The sequence below is a fragment of the Vulpes vulpes genome, chromosome X (genome assembly GCF_048418805.1).
Source record: "Vulpes vulpes isolate BD-2025 chromosome X, VulVul3, whole genome shotgun sequence".
Lineage (NCBI taxonomy): Eukaryota > Metazoa > Chordata > Mammalia > Carnivora > Canidae > Vulpes > Vulpes vulpes.
The window spans coordinates 73530817-73549380 of record NC_132796.1 but is presented as its reverse complement, the minus strand read 5'-3'; the positions used below and the strand labels follow the sequence as shown (position 1 = coordinate 73549380).

Below are 18564 nucleotides of genomic sequence, written 5' to 3'. Positions count from 1 at the left end.
CAACAAAATCCACTTTAGAATGTATATTTTACAATCCAAAACACAATAAAGCTCTTTTCATTTTGTGGGAATATGATTATTTTTTAATTGGCATACATCTGAGGATTTTTCTTCATGTGAAATTCACTAAACCGAAAATATTTTCTGCAAGCTTTGCAAGGGAAAGAATAAATCACTGAACAGGCAAATTGTAACTTTTCAAACAATGTTTGGGAGAAAATTTAAAATACAAATAAATATTAAGATTTTTTTAATTGATAGGGATGTCATACTTATTTGGTTATGTATATCACTTAGAATGCATCACAACTTGTTACACATGACATAGTAACTATGTTACATGCAATCTGCTTGGAAATTTTTAAATAGAGTCTTTCTAATCAAAATCAGCACGTTTATTATAAGATATATGTCAAGAAAGGAGACAAAATAGACATGAGATTTAGTCCATTTCATTCATGTATGCTAGTCCTTTTACTACTTATGGGACTTTTGAGTTTCATAGATAAATAGTTCTGTTTTATTAAACGTTTTCACTTAATGATCCCAGATTTGCCAACTGAGAGTGGACTGTTAAACTGTGATGACTTATTTTCAGTTTGGAAAGCGGGATCTAATTTAAAGTTGGTCAAATGTGATCCAATCAGTTTTGATGAGTGAAGAACGATAAAAAAAAAAAAAAGAAACATAAAAAGCTAAATGTGTCTCATTGGAGGGCTTTGAAAGAGGAAGTATTCCTCCTAGGAGGCTTTATCATGACTAAATATAATAGTAAAAAAAATTTACAACTATTTTCTTTGGATAATTGACTTATGGTTTTGCTTATATTCTTCCTTATATTTTCTGTATAATATAATGTATGTATAATGTGTATCATGACCTTGTATTACCTAAATTATAGTAGTACATTTTTAAATGTTCCTCATAGAAACCTTTAAAATGTGAGAGTTCAAGAAATAAACCACCCACAAAGATCCAGTAATTGTTCTTACATTATTTTAGATAAATTACCATTAAGAAATTTAATGTTAATAATTAAATTAACAAAATAATAATTAAATGATTGTTATTAAATATTTGCTCTAATATGCACCACACTAGACATTGAGCTCCGGGGTAATTAAGACAAAATCATTAGTGTAAAAGGGCATAGCCTTGCATAGAACTAATAATGACCTAACTTGACCTAACTCATTTAATAACTCATAATTATTATAAATTTATTAATAATAGATTCATGGTAATGCATTAATTTAATAAGATATTTGGAAAGGTAAAAAGCAGTACTAGTTTATAGATATTGATTGTTTAATGCAATTTGATCTTGGCAAGGTGTATTAATTGTATTATCAAATAAGCAAGGTAATTTAGATCACACTGTTTGTAAAATGCTGTAAACACTGTATTTCTCCATGCCTATGTTGTCATAACTCAGATGCATCAGAGTCACCTGAGGAACTGTCAAACTAGAAGTTCCTGATCAGGTGATTTAAAAGATGATAATGAGGGTTGAAAGTGGGAAAGGCACCCAAGTATCAGCATTGTTAACATTTTCCCTAGGTAATTACAATGCAAGTAAGGGGTCTGTGTCTATATAAGGTTTTTTAAAAGAAATTACAGATTTTGGAGGTGCCCGGGTGGCTCAGTCGGTTAAGTGACAAACTCTTAGTTTCACCTCGGGTCATGATCTCATGGTCTTGAGATCAAGCCCCGCGTTGGGCTCCACACTATGTGCAGAGTCAGCCTGAGATTCTCTCCCTCCCTCTCCACCTCTCCTCCTGGCTCACTCTCTCTCTCTCAAATAAATAAATAAAATCTTTTTTTAAAAAAGAAGAAATTACAGATTTGGGGTTAGAGACTTTACTTACCATATTCCTTTGGAAATTAATACTTTCCAAGTTAGTAGCTACTTGCCCTAGTACACTTAAGGACAGCCAGTTAGCAACAATATTAAGATGGGTTCATAACTCCATTATAGTTAACCAATCAAAATGAGTTATCTACTATGTGAGGCACTGCACTAGAAACTGAGCTCCAAGATGATTAAGACAAAATTGTCATAAGGGCATATACTGGGAGTGCCTGGGTGGCTCAGTTGGTTAAACTTCTACCTTCTGCTCAGGTCATGATCCAGGCTCCTGGGATTAAGCCCTATGTCATTCCCTCCCCAGCAGGAGAGTCTGCTTTTCCCTCTCTGCCTCTTCCCTCCACTTGTGCACTCTCTCTCAAATAAGTAAATAAAATCTTAAAAAGACATATACTCACATAAAAATTACGTCAAATATTTAATACAGTTTTTAAGAACTTACAAAGCAATTTCATGTTTCAGGTATGGAAGGGATAAAAATGGGAGTGTTTCAGCTTTAAAATTTGTCCCCCTAATATAATTTAGACATCTTCTGGGTAAGTCTGTTAAACTGGTTGGGTAGGCCTGCCCAGACTCTCTTTTGAGAAAATAGCCCCAAAGGGTAAAGACACAGGCAAAACAAGGCTTTCAGCCTATTTGCGTTTTGGAGGTTTGAAGTAGTGCAATTCTAGACACACCAGGGTGAGACATCTAGATATGTCTCCTAAGCTAGACCCCAGTGCATTTGTGTGAGTTCTTTGGAGAGGAGGGGCACAAAAATATTACCAAAAAGGGCTATTTTGTTAGGAACCAACAAAAGACAAAGAACCATGGGAATGGTACTCACTTGGATAAATATAACTTTAAAGTGGGGAGAAAGATCTGCTCCAGACTTCTATAGGAGTCAAACCGGGCAGGGTTTAGCTCACTAGGGACTCAAGAGAAATCAATGCACTTTTCTTACCTTGAGGACTCACATCAGCAACATAAACAGAATCAGAACCCAGAAGGGAAAGTACGCCTGACACGGCAATAATCAGGGGAGAAGTACTGCAAATATCAGAGGAATGACAAGGTGGAAGCCATCTATTTTTGCCCTTTGGGTTTGTGAGCATGGTGAAAACTCCCTTTAGTTCTTCCCAAGTACCTGACAGAACTGGATAGGAGGCAGCCCAACAGTTTCACACCTCATCTATTCCACTCAACTGCCCTGTAAGGCAAGCATTATTCCTCCTCACAGGAAAGAAGATTGACTCTTAAAAGGAATGTACCTGTAACAAAGGGAGGGTTTATTCATCCAGTTAAAACTGGAAAATTCTTAAAGTTCACTCTTAAAGTTTGATGAACCAGTATTATATATCTGTACTATATTCACACTCCTTGAAAAACTGTTTTTGCTACTAAAACTTCAGATAAGAAAAAAGTTACATAGTATTCAACTACAGAGAAACGTGACCCAATTAACACCCTGGAGCATCTGATTTCTGATTTTTTGAGGGGGGGGTCATATTATACATATGCTTTTAAATGAGACAATAATAAATGTATAGATTGCTTTTTAATTGCTTTATTAACTTTACACTTTTCCATGCAATTGGGTGACTCTACTGTTGACAGAAACTTAGACTGAGCGCCAAGGCAATCCCCATTTGGAATCTGGTAATACAGAATCCACCTGACACATGGAAATTACATACGGTTCACAGCAAATGGATCAGTAAAGGTTATCAGGAAAAGGCAAGGAAAAAAAAACAATGTGAATCACAGTATTAATCTCATGGAAAATGGCAGAAGTCAAGGCATAAGGCAAAATTCATCATGATGATCATGGTGATTAGAGAGCTCCCCCATCAGGATACGCAGGCAATTCCTCAACTGCAGCTCCCTAAGTTTTCTCCTGATTTCCCTCATCTCCTCCATGAACATTTCCATATCATCCCCATCTCCACCCATCCCATCATTGACCTGCCTATTGGGTATGGCCCATCGGAAATTAGGAGCAAGTCGACGAGCCTGTCCCCGTCTATTATTTCCTGCAGGTTGGTGGCCTTCTCCCCCTCCCAAAGGGCGGTCTTCCTCTCCATTCTGCATGGGTTGCTCCATTTCTTCGTTTTCCTGGTGGATATTTGCCATGAGATTTTTTTTTTTCCTGGTTGGTTTTCTTTGAACACAAATAAGACAAAGGCAAGGAGAGAGACTGAAAGCTTGGTGTACTGAGCAGCAGGATCCAGAGATCTGGTACCTAACGTTTAAAAAAAAAAAAATTCCCACCTTAGGAGCTTCAGGCGTCCTCTAGGGGGCCTCCGAATCGAGCCCCTCCCTCCAGCTTTCTCCTTTACCCTCCCTCCCCCAAAGCCCACCATTTTTCCTTTCCCAGGATTCTTTCCCCAAGCTCCGCAGGCACCAAAATGGAGGTGGGGGACAGGGGATGACGTACATGGGAGGAGTCACAAACTCGGCTCTGCACCCGACCCCCACTCTGTCCCCCGCACCGACCTGGGCCTATCCTTGCTGTCTCCTCCTTCTCCCGATTCTCGCCGTGTGGGCGCCGCCTCGTCACTTGACACCTAGGCCCGCAGTCCTGCAAAGGGCCAGCGTGGAGGGAGTGGGGAGTGTTGCGAAGCGTTTGGCGCCGACCTGCCACCACCTGGTCCCTTCCGGGTCCCGGGCCCCCCTGGCCGCCCCCCTAATCCCCATCTCCGGCTCTCAACCCTAGCGTCCCCCCACCCCGCCCGGGAGGTTCACTATTTTCCTGCAGGTAGTCGGGGGTGATTTCCAGTCGCTCTTAGTTGCTCTGCTGCCCTCTGGCCGCCCCAGCACCCCCACCCCAGGGGGCCACTACGGATGTCCCCAAGAATGCCGAGGGTGAAGAAAGCTGCTGCGCTGATCCAATGAGCCGGCTTCGAAAGTAGGCGGACCGCCGCCTCCCTGGCCTCGCGCACCGGCCCCGGAGCCCTTACCTGCTCCGCTTTCCTCGGGCCTGACGCCAGCCCGCCGGGCGCAGGACACCGGAGAGCAGGTACCCAGATGGGAGTGACGACTGCACCGAAGGCTGCGTCGCTCTGCAGCTCCACGTCACGTGAGCGCCTTCACGTCACCATGGAGCTCGCCCCCCAAATCTAGCGGCTGGTGCGGCGCGCCTACCCGCCCCCACGCCTCGCCTCACGCACAGGCGTAGGCAACCCCCTTAGCCGGTTTCTGCACTGAGCCCCAGCGCGCACCGCCGTGTCACTCAGCTTGGTCCTCTACAATTTGAGGCCCGAAAAACGCCTCCCCTCCCAGCGGAGGGAGTATAAACTTCTCAGGAAGGTAACTTCTCAGGTTACCCGGGAGGGTCTGCAATACCCTTCATCCCTCCCACTCCCGCCCCAGGCCTTGAGTTTGAGTTGTTTCGCTTTCTCTTCCTTTCTCGCTGGCCGCACCCCCTCTTTCCCTCATCCACCCTCAGGTGCACCACCACCGTTGCCCATTGCATCCCCTGAATTCAGATCCTTCCAGGAAATTTAGAATGAAGGCTGGGGTGGGAAGGGAGCAGGAGCCCTATTAGAGAGGCAAGGAGACAGAGTGAATTCTTCCAAAGAATTTCTCTTTCATTTCCTTTTTTTAAAAAACCAGCATGCCTCAAAAAATTAGAAATTGCGAGATTTCTCTTTTGAAAGAAATGCTTCATCTTGCGGGATGAAAAAGCCTCATTTAAAAAAATTATACTCACTCGTATCACACAAAATATCTTCTCTGAGTTCCACATGACATTAATATCGCTTTTGAAACACATATCTTGTTTCAGATTTCTATTTTGAAAAAAAAGAGGCATCTTTATGAACATAGTTGGTATTTTCAAAATGATCTGTAAAGTAAATCTTTAGGGAGAAGTCCAGTTGTCAGATATTGGCCTTTTAATGTAAATTTGCGATGTTTTTGATACCATAGTCTTTGAAGAAAAGGAGCCTGTTTACACCCTGCTTTCCTTTACAAAGTTTCAAAAACCTCCCCTAACAAATATCTTCGTAGAATGATCACAAGTATACCATATGCAGACGTTAGTTCCAAAGCCATCTGCCTTTTGATGTAAATGTTTCAAAAAATAATAGAAATAAACAGGGTGTATATGAAGCAACTAAACTTGAGACTGAAATTCACCTGGAGTGTAAATGTTCCTGTCTCCACTTTAAAGTAACTAAACAGATTTTATCATAGTTAGAAAACAGATGTCTTTAGGAAAGCGGCATTCATAATAAAAAAAAAAAAATTTAGTAAGTGTTGGCTGTGATAAAGGAACCAGAAGAGTTATATGCACTGGGGCAAGACAGGCCAGACAAATGCTTACTGCCTCTGGTTTGGGTTCCAAACTCCTGTGTAATCTCCTACCCTGCTAAATTAGCTGGGACATTGAATAAATGAAGAATATATGCCTAGTGCATACATAGTTTGAGCTTTTTATGCTTTGAAGATATTTTGAGGTATAGCTTGTTAAAAAACAAAATTCAGCCAAGTAAATTTGAAGATTTAATTGAATTTATTAAATGATCCATGAATCAAGAAGCATCCCATCTAGCAAGTGGAGGAGAACTCCAAAGACTACAGGAAAGGAAAGGTTTTTAAGGGCAGGACAAGGAAGTCATAAACAGAAAAAAAAGGATTATTTCACCTGTAGTCACCTTCATTTGGAGACAAATGAGGGTTCGTACATGGATTACCTGATTTTGCTTTGGTGGAATGCAGAGGGTTCATGTGACAGAATTACCTTACTGGTGCTGACTAGTTAAAGGTTACATTCCTAGGTGGTCAAAACTGCAGTTAGGTTAGATATTAACTTGGTTTGCTACTAACTTGAGGCCTTAACCAAAGTGATGCCATTTGGGGCCTGTGGTTTTCTTTTTGACAAGTTCCAAAAGCTCAATCACACCCAAAATTGTATTTTAAAGGAGTAGTGATTCTTGAATTCTGTTTCACAGTTTGCAACTCTTCATGCAGATAGTTCTATTAATGACACTGGCTGCAAGGATGCTTATTGAAAGCATGAGCTGTGGTATCAGGCATATCTGGGTTTAAATCATATCTGCTACATACTTGAAGTGTGGCTTTGGGTCAATTACTTTTCAAGGTCTTTGTGCTTCCTCTGTGAAACAGGGATTGTAGAAGTAAATTACATATATTAAGTACTTACCACAGAACCTAATAAATTTTCAATAAAAGCTGGCTCTTTTTTTTTTTACCATTATTAGATGGTTTCTAACAAGATTTGAAGAATAGGCAGAGCATAATTCTTTCCTTAGCTGAATCCACTTTTCTTTAAAATCCATGAGGGCCCAAAACATATCTGCTTTATTCTACTTTGCAGACCCAATGACTTATAAAGTTCCTTGTACAAAGTGGGTGATTAGTGAATATTTGTTGACTGAATGCATCCACTAGTAAGGCTAACTAGTTGCTTTTCATTCAGTGGGCTGTATTGCTCTAAGCTTTTATATCAATACAAAAAGCTTTTATGAAAATTAAGAATTAGTAGAAAGAATCCCTTGAAAGTAGGAAACCACTATGATTTAACTATTGGATATAAAGTTTAGCAAGAAGATTTTTATTTTTCACAGTGGCTGAATGCTTTGCTGTTGTCTTTTTGACCCATCTTGAATAAGTCTTTTGTTTGAAACTACCAAATTTTCTTGGATAAAAACATCCATTTGTATATTTCTCCTGATCAGATACATAGGCAGTTGGTTGTAATGAAGTGGTGCTTTAAAGATAGGGGGAAAATGTCCTGGATATGATGTTATCTTTAGTAAGATGTTGTGACTTGTTGGTTGAGATCTTTTCTTGTCCTTGGAGTTGTCTGAGGAGTTTGAGATAGGTAGCAACCTGTTGAGAACAAAATTTAAAATTTCCCAAGGCTGAATTAGAAAGACATAAGAGTCCTAGTTTGAGACTCATGTGCCCCCAAGGACAGAGAGAGGATGAACTAGTTAAGTGACTCTTACCCCAAATGATAGAAGAATAGTGTGACTAGGAAAGAGGAGACTAGGTTCACATTTTGGGAAGTGCAGTGTTTGTAGAAAGAACCTATCCCTTCTCATTATCTCCTGTAATTATGGTAGATGGTGGCACTTGATTGATTCCCTTCCCCAAAGCCAAGAGAGTGGGATCCCAAAAGAATTGTGCATCGAGTTTAGGGATATCTACAAGACGGTAAGTCTTCCTTCTCATTTCTCTGCTGGATATCTGCTTTACCACTGGGATTTTGAGCTGCCTGCAAGCTATAGGACCCCGGAAAAAACATTTTTAAAATATTTTAATTGTTAATTTGAGAGACAGAGAGAGAGCACAGGAGCAGGAGGGAGAGGCAGAGGGAGAGGGAAATGCAGACTCCCAGCTGAGCAGGAAGCCCATGCAGGGCTCAAGGCTGGATCCCAGGATCCTGGTATCATGATCTAAGCCAAAGGCAGAAGCATAACTATCTGAGCCACCCAGGGGCCCCCCTGGAAAGAATATTTTATTTTATTTTATTTTTTTAATAATAAATTTATTTTTTATTGGTGTTCAACTTGCCAACATACAGAATAACACCTAGTGCTCATCCCGTCAAGTGCCCCCCTCAGTGCCCATCACCCATTCACCCCCACCCCCTGCCCTCCTCCCCTTCCACCACCCCTAGTTCGTTTCCCAGAGTTAGGAGTCTTTATGTTTTATCTCCCTTTCTGATATTTCCTACCCATTTCTGGAAAGAATATTTTAGAGACATGATGGGTATGGCCAGGTAGAAAAGGGCTAGGATTGAACCCCTACCTAAATTCTTAATTCTGGAGAGGCATGAGAAATAAATTCTACCATGCCTAGAGGCTCTGGAGCTGGAACTGGGGAGGGGAGTTATTAAGATACATCCTTACCAGAAACTGTTATGGAGTAGGGCAAAGAGACTTAGGAATCAAAGGAACGCCTTGTGAAGGTTACCAGCTAGGAGTCACATGCAAGATATGGCCTAATTTTCCAAGGTGCCAGTCCTTATCAGCAAGCTCTATGGGAATTAAATTTGAGCTCAGTGAAGATTAATCATACAATGACAGCAGTCTTACTCTAGGTAGTCCGATAAAGAATTATTTTTGTATCCCCATCCTCCAAGCTCTGAAACCATCTGAGTAAACACAAGGAAGGAAGGTGTGATGGTTAATTTTATGTGTCAGCTAAGCCACATGATGCCAATATATCTGGTTAAACATTATTTATGGGTCTGTGTGTGTGTGAGGGTGATTCTTGAAGAGGTTAGTATTTGAATTGATGAACTGAGTAAAACAGATGGCCCTCCCTAATGTGGGTCAGCATCAGCTAATCCAGTGAGGGTCTGAATAGAACAAAAAGGCAGAGGAAAGATTAAATTTGCTCTCTGTCTGAATGCTTGAACTGTGGCATTGATCTTCTGCCCTTGGTATTCCTGATTCTTAGAACTTCTAAGTCAGACTGGTGTCTACACATCAGCTCTCCAGATCTCAGACCTTTGAACTACACCATTGGCTTTTCTGACTGTCCAGCTTGCAAACAGCATACTGTAGGACTTCACAGCCTCTGTAATTATAGGAGTCAAGACCTTATAATCAATCAACCAATCTCTCTATTTATAGATATATATGTAGATAGATATATAGAGAATATAGATATAGATCTCCTAGAGGTGTGAGGAGGATTCTAAATTACAAGTGAGATTCGCATTTTAAAATACTTAGAACCAAATTTTTAACAGCCCAATAGAGACTATTTTATTAAGCAAAATTGACTTAAAAAGTTGAGGAACAGGATTGAGGTGTAGTTAAAGAAGCCCATTGCCCAGTAGGAAGGGCAGAGGGAAAGGCTTGACAGAAAGAGCACTGTTGAGACAGCTACTGGGGAAAAAAAACCTGTTGTGTGATTATGCCTTAACTAGTTATCCATTATCAAATCATGGAGATCTCAGATTAGTATCCCATCGTAGGAAATTCTTTGCTGATATCTTTGCATGTTGCCATGATATAGCTCACATGTATTTGGCTGAAAATGCCACCAAGTTGGATTGTAGTTCTTATCCTGTTTTTCTCTCATTGTCCCCTCCTATGTGAATTCCAGGCTTGAGAGATGGAGGTCTGAGACCTGGTGGGCTCTGTGGGAGTGGGTATCTCTGTTCCAGCTTAGAATAGTTCTCTGTGTTTTCCTGATGCTTCATTACTGCAATCTTATTGTAGTTCTCTCTTTTTCTCTAAATTTAAGCACTTATTAACAAACTAAGTATTAAGAATATAGGAAATTATGCCTATTCTAACTTCCCTATAAGTTATGGCCATTATAACTTTGATGCCAATAACTGTGAAGAATGGAGAATGGACCTGATGAAATTTTAAGGGTGTTACTCTAAGAATTTGGAACATTTAAGAGATAATATATTTCATTCAAGAGATCTAGTCTGAAATAATAACATAGCTATATGGCTAAGATGTTGGAATGTGAAAGCAACAAATAGTCACTGCCTCATTATCTATTAAAGAGCTTTTCTTTATTTCAGGGACTGCAGATGATACCAAGAGACACCAGATACCCATGGCCTCTAGCTCCTGTTGTTGAAGACTCTGGTGAAAAAGAAGTTCTGTCCTGTATAGTTTCCTAAAGTGATAACTAAGCTGGACTATGTATGGGCCAAAAGAATTCCCTTGAGCCTTCTAGCTTCAGAGTTTAGCTAGTACCATTCCTACTTTCTCCTAGACTGGGATGAAATTGGAGGAGTATCAGGAAACTTATGCATCAGTGTTCATAAGAAGACTTTACCTTGCCTTGCTGTTGCTAGTCCTATGTAAATTTCACTGATAATATAATTTTAGCACCTAGCAAGGCCCTAGTACCCTGGAGACTTTCAGTTCAAGGATTGCAACTCACAAGGTCAAAGGTAACATATATGTGAGTGAAGCCAGCTAAGCAGGAATCTGATTAAGCTGGAAAACAAAAGCTCTATCAATATGGGACAGCCTCTGCTTAGCTCTTGCTAATTATTGTTAGGAGGCAGTTCAGGCCCAAAGTTGCCAAATATTTCTTTTCTTTTTCAAGAGATATCAGAAATACAAAAAATTTTGTGATTTTTCCCCAAAAAAATGAGCTGCCAAGTTAAAACTCTGCATTTGTTTTCTCACCTTTTCTCACACTTGTGCAATTCCATTTGGCTGACTTGATAACACATTGGCTTCATGACTACTGTGTGCCTGTGGCTATCACCTACAGCCTTACATGTAGCCTTTCCAAGTTTCTATTGATAGATAACAACTCTCCCAAAATTCACTGGTGTAAACTGCAACTGATATTTATACTCACAGATTCTGTGAGTCAGAAATTCAGAAAGTACATATCAGGGACTACTCTTCTCTGCTGCAGGACATCTGCAGCCTCAGCTAGGGTGGCTTGGCTGAGGGTACCTTGAAAGGCTGTAGATGACTCAAACAGCTGGATCCTGGAACATCTGAGACTGAGATGGCTTAAGGACAGGTTCATGTGGGACTATCAACCAAAGTTCCCATATATAGCCTATCCAACATGGCCATTTAAGGGCTTTTAAAGCAAATCTTCCCCCATAAATAAGGTAGAAGCTACATGGCCTTTTATGACCTAAACCTGGAAGTCACATAGGCTCAATTCTATATTCCACTGGTCAAAACAGTCATAACTTCTTCTAAGATTAAAGGGGAGAGACTATAGATTCCAACTTTTGTTGGAAGGAATGCCAAATAATTGGTAGGCATGTTTTAAAACCATCACACATCTTACTGGTATGTGCCTCTAACCATCCCTTTCTTACCCTCCAGCTAGACAAGGTAGTCAATACGTCAAGTGACACTTATTTGATTACAAATATTAAGTACAAAATAATTTTTGAGTAGGACCTAGAATGGAATTTCCACAGCCTTGTTCCACCTATATTTTTTTGACTTTAAGATTTCTAAGAAATTAATTTTTACTAGAAAAAAGTTTAGGATATTTGTCTACAATTATCCACCTGTGTACTGATTGATTGGATACTAATGCGCAAAGTCACCAGAAAGGATTGGAAATAGAATAAACTGTGAGGCCAAAAGAACAGATTAGAAGGCTTATAGAACATTAGATTTTATAGTCATGTATTCTATGATTTTGCCTAATTTTGGATTTACAGAGAATGATTTATTAGTATCACCAGTAGTCCTAAGCTTTCACAGATCAAGTATTGTCAAAACTCGAACACCGTGGGGTACCTGGGTGGCTCCATCGGTTAAGTGTCTGCCTTCGGCTCAGGTCATGATCTCAGGGTCCTGGGATGGAGCCCTGAGCCCTGCATCGGGCTCTCTGCTCAGCAGGGAGTCTGCTTCTCCCTCTCCCTCTGCATCTCCCTCATTCTCTCTCTCTCTCTCTCTCTTTCTGCTCTCCCTTTCTCTCAAATAAGTAAGTAAAACCTTTAAAAAAACTGAGAACAGCCTTAGAATTATTTTCATTCAAGAGGCTATTTTAGAAACTGGGAAACAGAAAAATTAAGAGGCTTGCCTAGTATACCAAAAAGATAATGGCAGAACTAGAAATAGAGCCACCTATGCTTTCTTGGCTAATACTATTTATTTGTTTGTGTGTATATATATAAACCTTGTATGTTTATATACATTATATATAAAATAAAGGAAATACACTAATATTTTATTTATAATTGCTTTTGGCTTTTGTGGTGTTGGATGATAAGCCAAAATCATAAATCTAATTTATTATTATCCACATTTTCCAAGTATTCTACAATAAATTAAGAGAATAAGCAAGAATCTTTTTTTAAGATTTTGTTTATTGTTTTGAGAGAGAGAGAGAAACAGAGCATGAGCAGTGGGGAGGAGGCAACTACTTTCCCCCCCGCCTGCCAGAAACAGAAGGGGATTTTCTAGAGTATTCATTGTGAGAAGGCTCATACGGCTCCTGGAGGTGAAACTCATAAAAGTGCGGAAGGAACCCCTAAGACTGGACCTATCTGGAGTTTTAACTCTCAGACTTGTCCCCATTGAACTGGCAACTTGTCATTTGTAGTTTAGGTTTTCCTACCTCAATACTAGTTTCCTGGATTAGTTCCAGCAAATTGTGATTTTCTGTATCTGCCAGTCTGTCCCTCCTTTTTGGGGGCAATGATTTGCTTAGTGACCTCAATTCTCTAATGGATCTAAAAAGAGTTTTTGATTTTCAGTTTGTTCAATGTTTTACTTTGTTGTTAGGATAGAGCAATGGCTTCCAAGTTCTTTACATGCCAGACCAAAAAAAAAAAAAAAAACAGAAGCAAGAGGGACATTTTATGTGATAAGAGTCAGTCCATAAGGAATGTTTAACAATTATAAGCACCAAAATCCATGAAGCAAAAACTGGCAAAAATGAAGGGAGAAATAGATAATTCAATAATAATAGTTTGGAGACTTTAATATCCCCTTTCAGTAATAAATAAACCAAATGGGAAGATCAACCAGGAAATAAAAGACTTGAGGACACTATGTACTAACTAGACCTAATAAATATGTAGAATATCCCACCAAACAACAGCAGAATGCACATTCTTTTAAGTACACATGGCACATTATCATGGTAGACCATGTGATAGACCATAAAACAATCCTCAAATAAATTTAAGTGTTAGACTCTGGAAAACTGTGTGGAGGTTCCTCAAAGAGTTAAAAATAGACCTGCCCTACGACCCAGCAATTGCACTGTTGGGGATTTACCCCAAAGATTCAGATGCAATGAAACGTCGGGACACCTGCACCCCGATGTTTCTATCAGCAATGGCCACAATAGCCAAACTGTGGAAGGAGCCTCGGTGTCCATCAAAAGATGAATGGATAAAGAAGATGTGGTTTATGTATACAATGGAATATTACTCAGCAATTAGAAACGACAAATACCCACCATTTGCTTCAACGTGGATGGAACTGGAGGGTATTATGCTGAGTGAAATAAGTCAGTCGGAGAAGGACAAACAGTGTATGTTCTCATTCATTTGGGGAATATGAATAATAGTGAAAGGGAATATAAAGGAAGGGAGAAGAAATGTTGGGAAATATCAGGAAGGGAGACAGAACATAAAGACTCCTAACTCGGGGAAACGAACTAGGGGTGGTGGAGGGGGAGGAGGGCGGGTGTTGGAGGGGAATGGGTGACGGGCACTGAGGTGGACACTTGACGGGATGAGCACTGGGTGTTTTTCTGTATGTTGGTAAATTGAACACCAATAAAAATTAATTAAAAAAAAATTTAAGTGTTAGAAATAATACAAGATATGTTCTTTGACCAAAGTGGAATAATATATTAACAACAAAAAATTAGGAAATTCATGAATATCTGGAAATTAAGCAAAACACTTTAAATGGCCAGTGCATCAAAGAACAAATAAAAAAGGAAATCATATTTGGCAAGCAGAAAAATACTTTGAAATGAATGAAAATGAAACACAACATATGGCATACCGAAACTTATGGAATGAAACTTTGATATCCTAAGATAGAATATACCAAAACTTATGAGATAGAGCTAACCTATGTTTAGAGGGGAATATATAGCTTCAAATGTCTATATTAAAAAAAATAAAGATCTCAAATCAATATCTTAACCTTGTACCTTGAGACACTGGGCAAAAAGTTAGTTAAACATAAAGCAAGCAGAAGTTAGGATAATAATAAGTAGAGCATAAATTAATGAGATGGAAAATGGAAAGACAGAGAACACTAGTGAAACCAAAGCTGGTTCTTTGAAAAGATCAAGGATATTGACAAATCTTTAGCTATATTGATGAGGGAAGAGAGAGAGAAAGAAGAACTCAATTTATTAGAATCAGAAATGAAAGAAGGGGTCATTGAGGCACCTTGGTGGTTCAGTCAGTTAAGTGTCTGGTTTTGGCTCAGGTTATGATCCCAGGGTCCTGGGATCAAGCCCTGCATATCCCTGTGTTGGGCTCCCTCCTCAGTGGGGGATCTGTTTCTCCCTCTCCCTTTGCCCTCTGCCCACTTGTGCACTCTCTTTCTCTCTCAAATAAATAAATAAGTAAAATCTTATTTAAAAAAGAGGGGCCATTATACTACTGACCTTATAGATACGAAAAAGGATTATAAAGGAATAATATGAAATACTGTATGACAGGGGTGCCCTGGGTGGCTCAGTTGGTTAAGCCTCTGCCTTCAGCTTAGGTCGTGGTCCCCGCATTGGGCTCCCTACTCAGCAGGGAGCCTGCCTCTTCCTCTCATCCCCACTTGTGTTCTATGTCACTATCTCTTCTTTCTCTCTCAAACAAATAAAATATTTTAAAAAATGAAATACTGTATGACATTACATTAGATAACATAGGTGAAATGGACCTATTACCAGAAAAGCACAAACAGCGAAAACTATCTCATGAAAAAATAGACAATCTGAAGGGACCTAAAACGAGTGAAGAGATACTACTACTACTACTACTAATACTACTACTACTAATAATAAAGCTGCCCACAAAGAAAAGTATAGGCCCATATGGTTTCCCTGATGAATTCCACCAAACATTTAAAGAAGAATCTTTCACAGACTCTTCCAAAAAATAGAAAATGAAAGAATATCCCTCTCATTTTATGAGACCACTTTTACCCTAATACCAAAACCAGACAAAGATATTGCAAGAAAAAAAACTGTAGACCAGAATCTCTTATAAACATGGATGCAAAAATCCCTAACAAAACACTAGTAAAACAAACCTGACAACATATAAGAACCATTATACATCATGGCTATGTGAGATTTCTCCCAGAATGTAAATCAGGAACTTCCTCAACATGACAAAAACACCCAGTTGACACCACTCTTAATGCTGAAATATGGAATGCCACACATGCGCAGCCCGGGTGACTCAGGGTTTAGCGCTGCCTTCAGCTCAGGGCCTGATCCTGGAGACCCGGGATCGAGTCCCATGTCAGGCTCCCTGCATGGAGCCTGCTTCTCTCTCTCTCTCTCTCTGTCTCTCTCTCTGTCTCTGATGAATAAATAAATAAAATCTTAAAAAAAAAAAAAGGAATGCCACACATAATCCCTGAAATATGTGTGTTCTCGACACTTCTTTTCAACATGGAACTGAAGTTCTAGCCAGAGCAATTAGGCAAGAAGAAATAGGCATTCAGATTGAAATATAAAAAAGTAGAACTATATGTACAGATGACATGATATTTTTTTGTTGTTACTGTTGTATAAATGTTTTTATTGGGGTTCGATTTGTCAACATATAGCATAACACCCTGTGCTCATCTGGTCAAGTGCCCCCCTCAGTGCCTGTCACCAGACACCCCAACCCCCCGCCCACCTCCCTTTCCACCAACCCTTGTTCATTTCCCAGAGTTAGGAGACTCTCATGTTCTGTCACCCTCACTGATATTTCCCACTCATTTTCTCTCCTTTTCCCTTTATTCCATTTCACTATTTTTTATATTCCCCAAATGAATAACACCATATAATGTTTGTGCTTCTGCAATTGACTTAATTCACTCAGCATAATGCCCTCCAGTTCCATCTACGTCGAAGCAAATGGTGGGTATTTGTTGTTTCTAATGGCTGAGTAATATTCCACTGTATGCATAGACCGCATCTTCTTTATCCATTCATCTTTCAATGGACACCGAGTCTCCTTCCACAAGTTGGCTATTGTGGACATTGTTGCTATAAACATTGGGGTGAAGGTGTCCTGCCATTTCACTACATCTGCATCTTTGGGGTAAATCCCCAGCAGTGCAATTGCTGGGTCTATTTTTAACTCTTTGAGGAACCTCCACACAGTTTTCCAGAGTGGTTGTACCAGGTCACATTCACACCAACAATGCAACAGGGTGCCCCTTTCTCCACATCCTTTCCAACATTTGTTGTTTCTTGTCTTGTTAATTTTCCCCATTTTCACTGGTGTGAGGTGGTATCTGATTGAGGTTTTGATTTGTATTTCCCTGATGGCAAGTGGTGTGGAGCATTTTCTCATGTGCTTGTTGGCCATGTCTATGTCTTCCTCTGTGAAAATTCTGTTCATGTCTTTTGCCCATTTCATGATTGGATTGTTTGTTTCCTGGGTGTTGAGTTGAATAAGTTCTTTATAGATCTTGGATACTAGCCCTTTATCTGATATGTTATTTACAAATATCTTCTCCCATTCTGTAGGTTGTCTTTTACTTTTGTTGACTGCTTCTTTTGCTGGGCAGGAGGTTTTGATCTTGATGAAGTCCCAATAATTCATTTTTGCTATTATTTCCCTTGCCTTCATACATGTATCTTCCAAGAAGTTGTTGTGGCCAAGTTCGAAAAGGGTGTTGCCTGGGTTCTCCTCTAGGATTATGATGGAATCTTGTCTCACATTTAGATCTTTCAACCATTTTGACTTTATCTTTGTGTATGGTGCAAGAGAGTGGTCTAGTTTCATTCTTCTGCACGTGGCTGTCCAATTTTCCCAGCACCATTTATGGAAAAAACTGCCCTTTTTCCAGTGGATTCTTTCCTGCTTTGTCGAATACTAGTTGATCATCGAGTTGAGGACCCATTTCTGGATTCTCTATTCTGTTCCACTCATCTATGTGTCTGCTTTTGTGCCAGTACCACACTGTCTTGATGATCACAGCTTTGTGGTACAAACTGAAATCTGACATTGTGATGACCCCGGCTCTGGTTTTCTTTTTCAGTATTCCCCTGGATATTTGGGGTCTTTTCTGATTCCACACAAATCTTAAGATGATTTGTTCTAATTTTATGAAGAAAGTCCATGGTGTATTGATAGGGATTGCATTAAATATGTAAATTGCCCTGGGCAGCGTTGACATTTCACAATACTAATTCTTCCAGTCCATGAGCATGGAATATTTTTCCATCTCTTTGTGCCTTCCTCAATTTCATTCAGAAGTGTTCTATAGTTTTTAGGGTATAGGTCCTCTTTGGTTAGGTTTATTCCTACGTTTCTTACGCTTTTGGGTGCAATTGGAAATGGGATTGACTCCTTCATTTCTCTTACTTCCGTCTCATTGTTAGTGTATAGAAATGCCACTGATTTCTGGGCATTGATTTTGTATCCTGCCACACTGCAGAATTGCTATATGAGTTCTAGCAATCTTGGGGTGGGGTCTTTTGGGTTTTCTATGTACAGTATCATGTCATCTGCAAAGAGAGATTTTGACGACTTCTTTGCCAATTTGAATGCCTTTTATTTCTTTTCGTTGCCTGATTGCTGAGGCTGGGACTTCTAGTACTATTTTGAATAGCAGTGGTGAGAGTAGACATCCCTGTCGTGTTCCTGATCTTAGGGGAAAGGCTCCCAGTGTTTCTCCATTGAGAATGTTATTTGCTGTGGGCTTTCTGTAGATAACTTTTAAGATGATGAGTGAGGTTCCCTCTATCCCTACACTCTGAAGAGTTTTGATCAGGAATGGATGCTGTATTTTGTTAAATGCTTTCTCTGCATCTGTTGAGAGGATCATATGGTTCTTGTTTTTTCTCTTGTTCATATAATCTCACATTGATTATTTTACAAGTATTGAACCAGCCTTCCATCCCGAGGATAAATCCCACTTGGTCATGGTGAATAATCTTCTTAATGTATTGTTGGATCCTATTGGCTAGTATCTTGTTGAGAATTTTTGCATCCATTTTCATCAGGGATATTGGTCTATAATTCTCCTTTTTGGTGGGGTCTTTGTCTGGTTTTGGAATTAAGGTGATGCTGGCCTGATAGACGA

General features: G+C 39.7%; 1 protein-coding gene across 1 annotated transcript; it reads right to left on the bottom strand.

The window, feature by feature from the left end:
- Positions 1 to 3397: 3397 nt before the first annotated feature.
- BEX3 (brain expressed X-linked 3) lies at positions 3398 to 4427 on the bottom strand. Its single transcript, XM_025988127.2, has 2 exons — positions 4343 to 4427; positions 3398 to 4088 (listed from the first exon to the last, which is right to left on the bottom strand). Exon 2 carries the CDS (start codon positions 3977 to 3979, stop codon positions 3641 to 3643), a length of 339 nt encoding a protein of 112 aa, XP_025843912.1. The 5' UTR covers positions 3980 to 4088; positions 4343 to 4427; the 3' UTR covers positions 3398 to 3640.
- Between the last annotated feature and the right edge of the window lie 14137 nt (positions 4428 to 18564).

What these genes read in the sequence shown, in the direction of transcription:
- BEX3 (XM_025988127.2), bottom strand. Translation starts at nt 3,979, where the DNA reads ATGGCAAATATCCACCAGGAAAACGAAGAAATGGAGCAACCCATGCAG.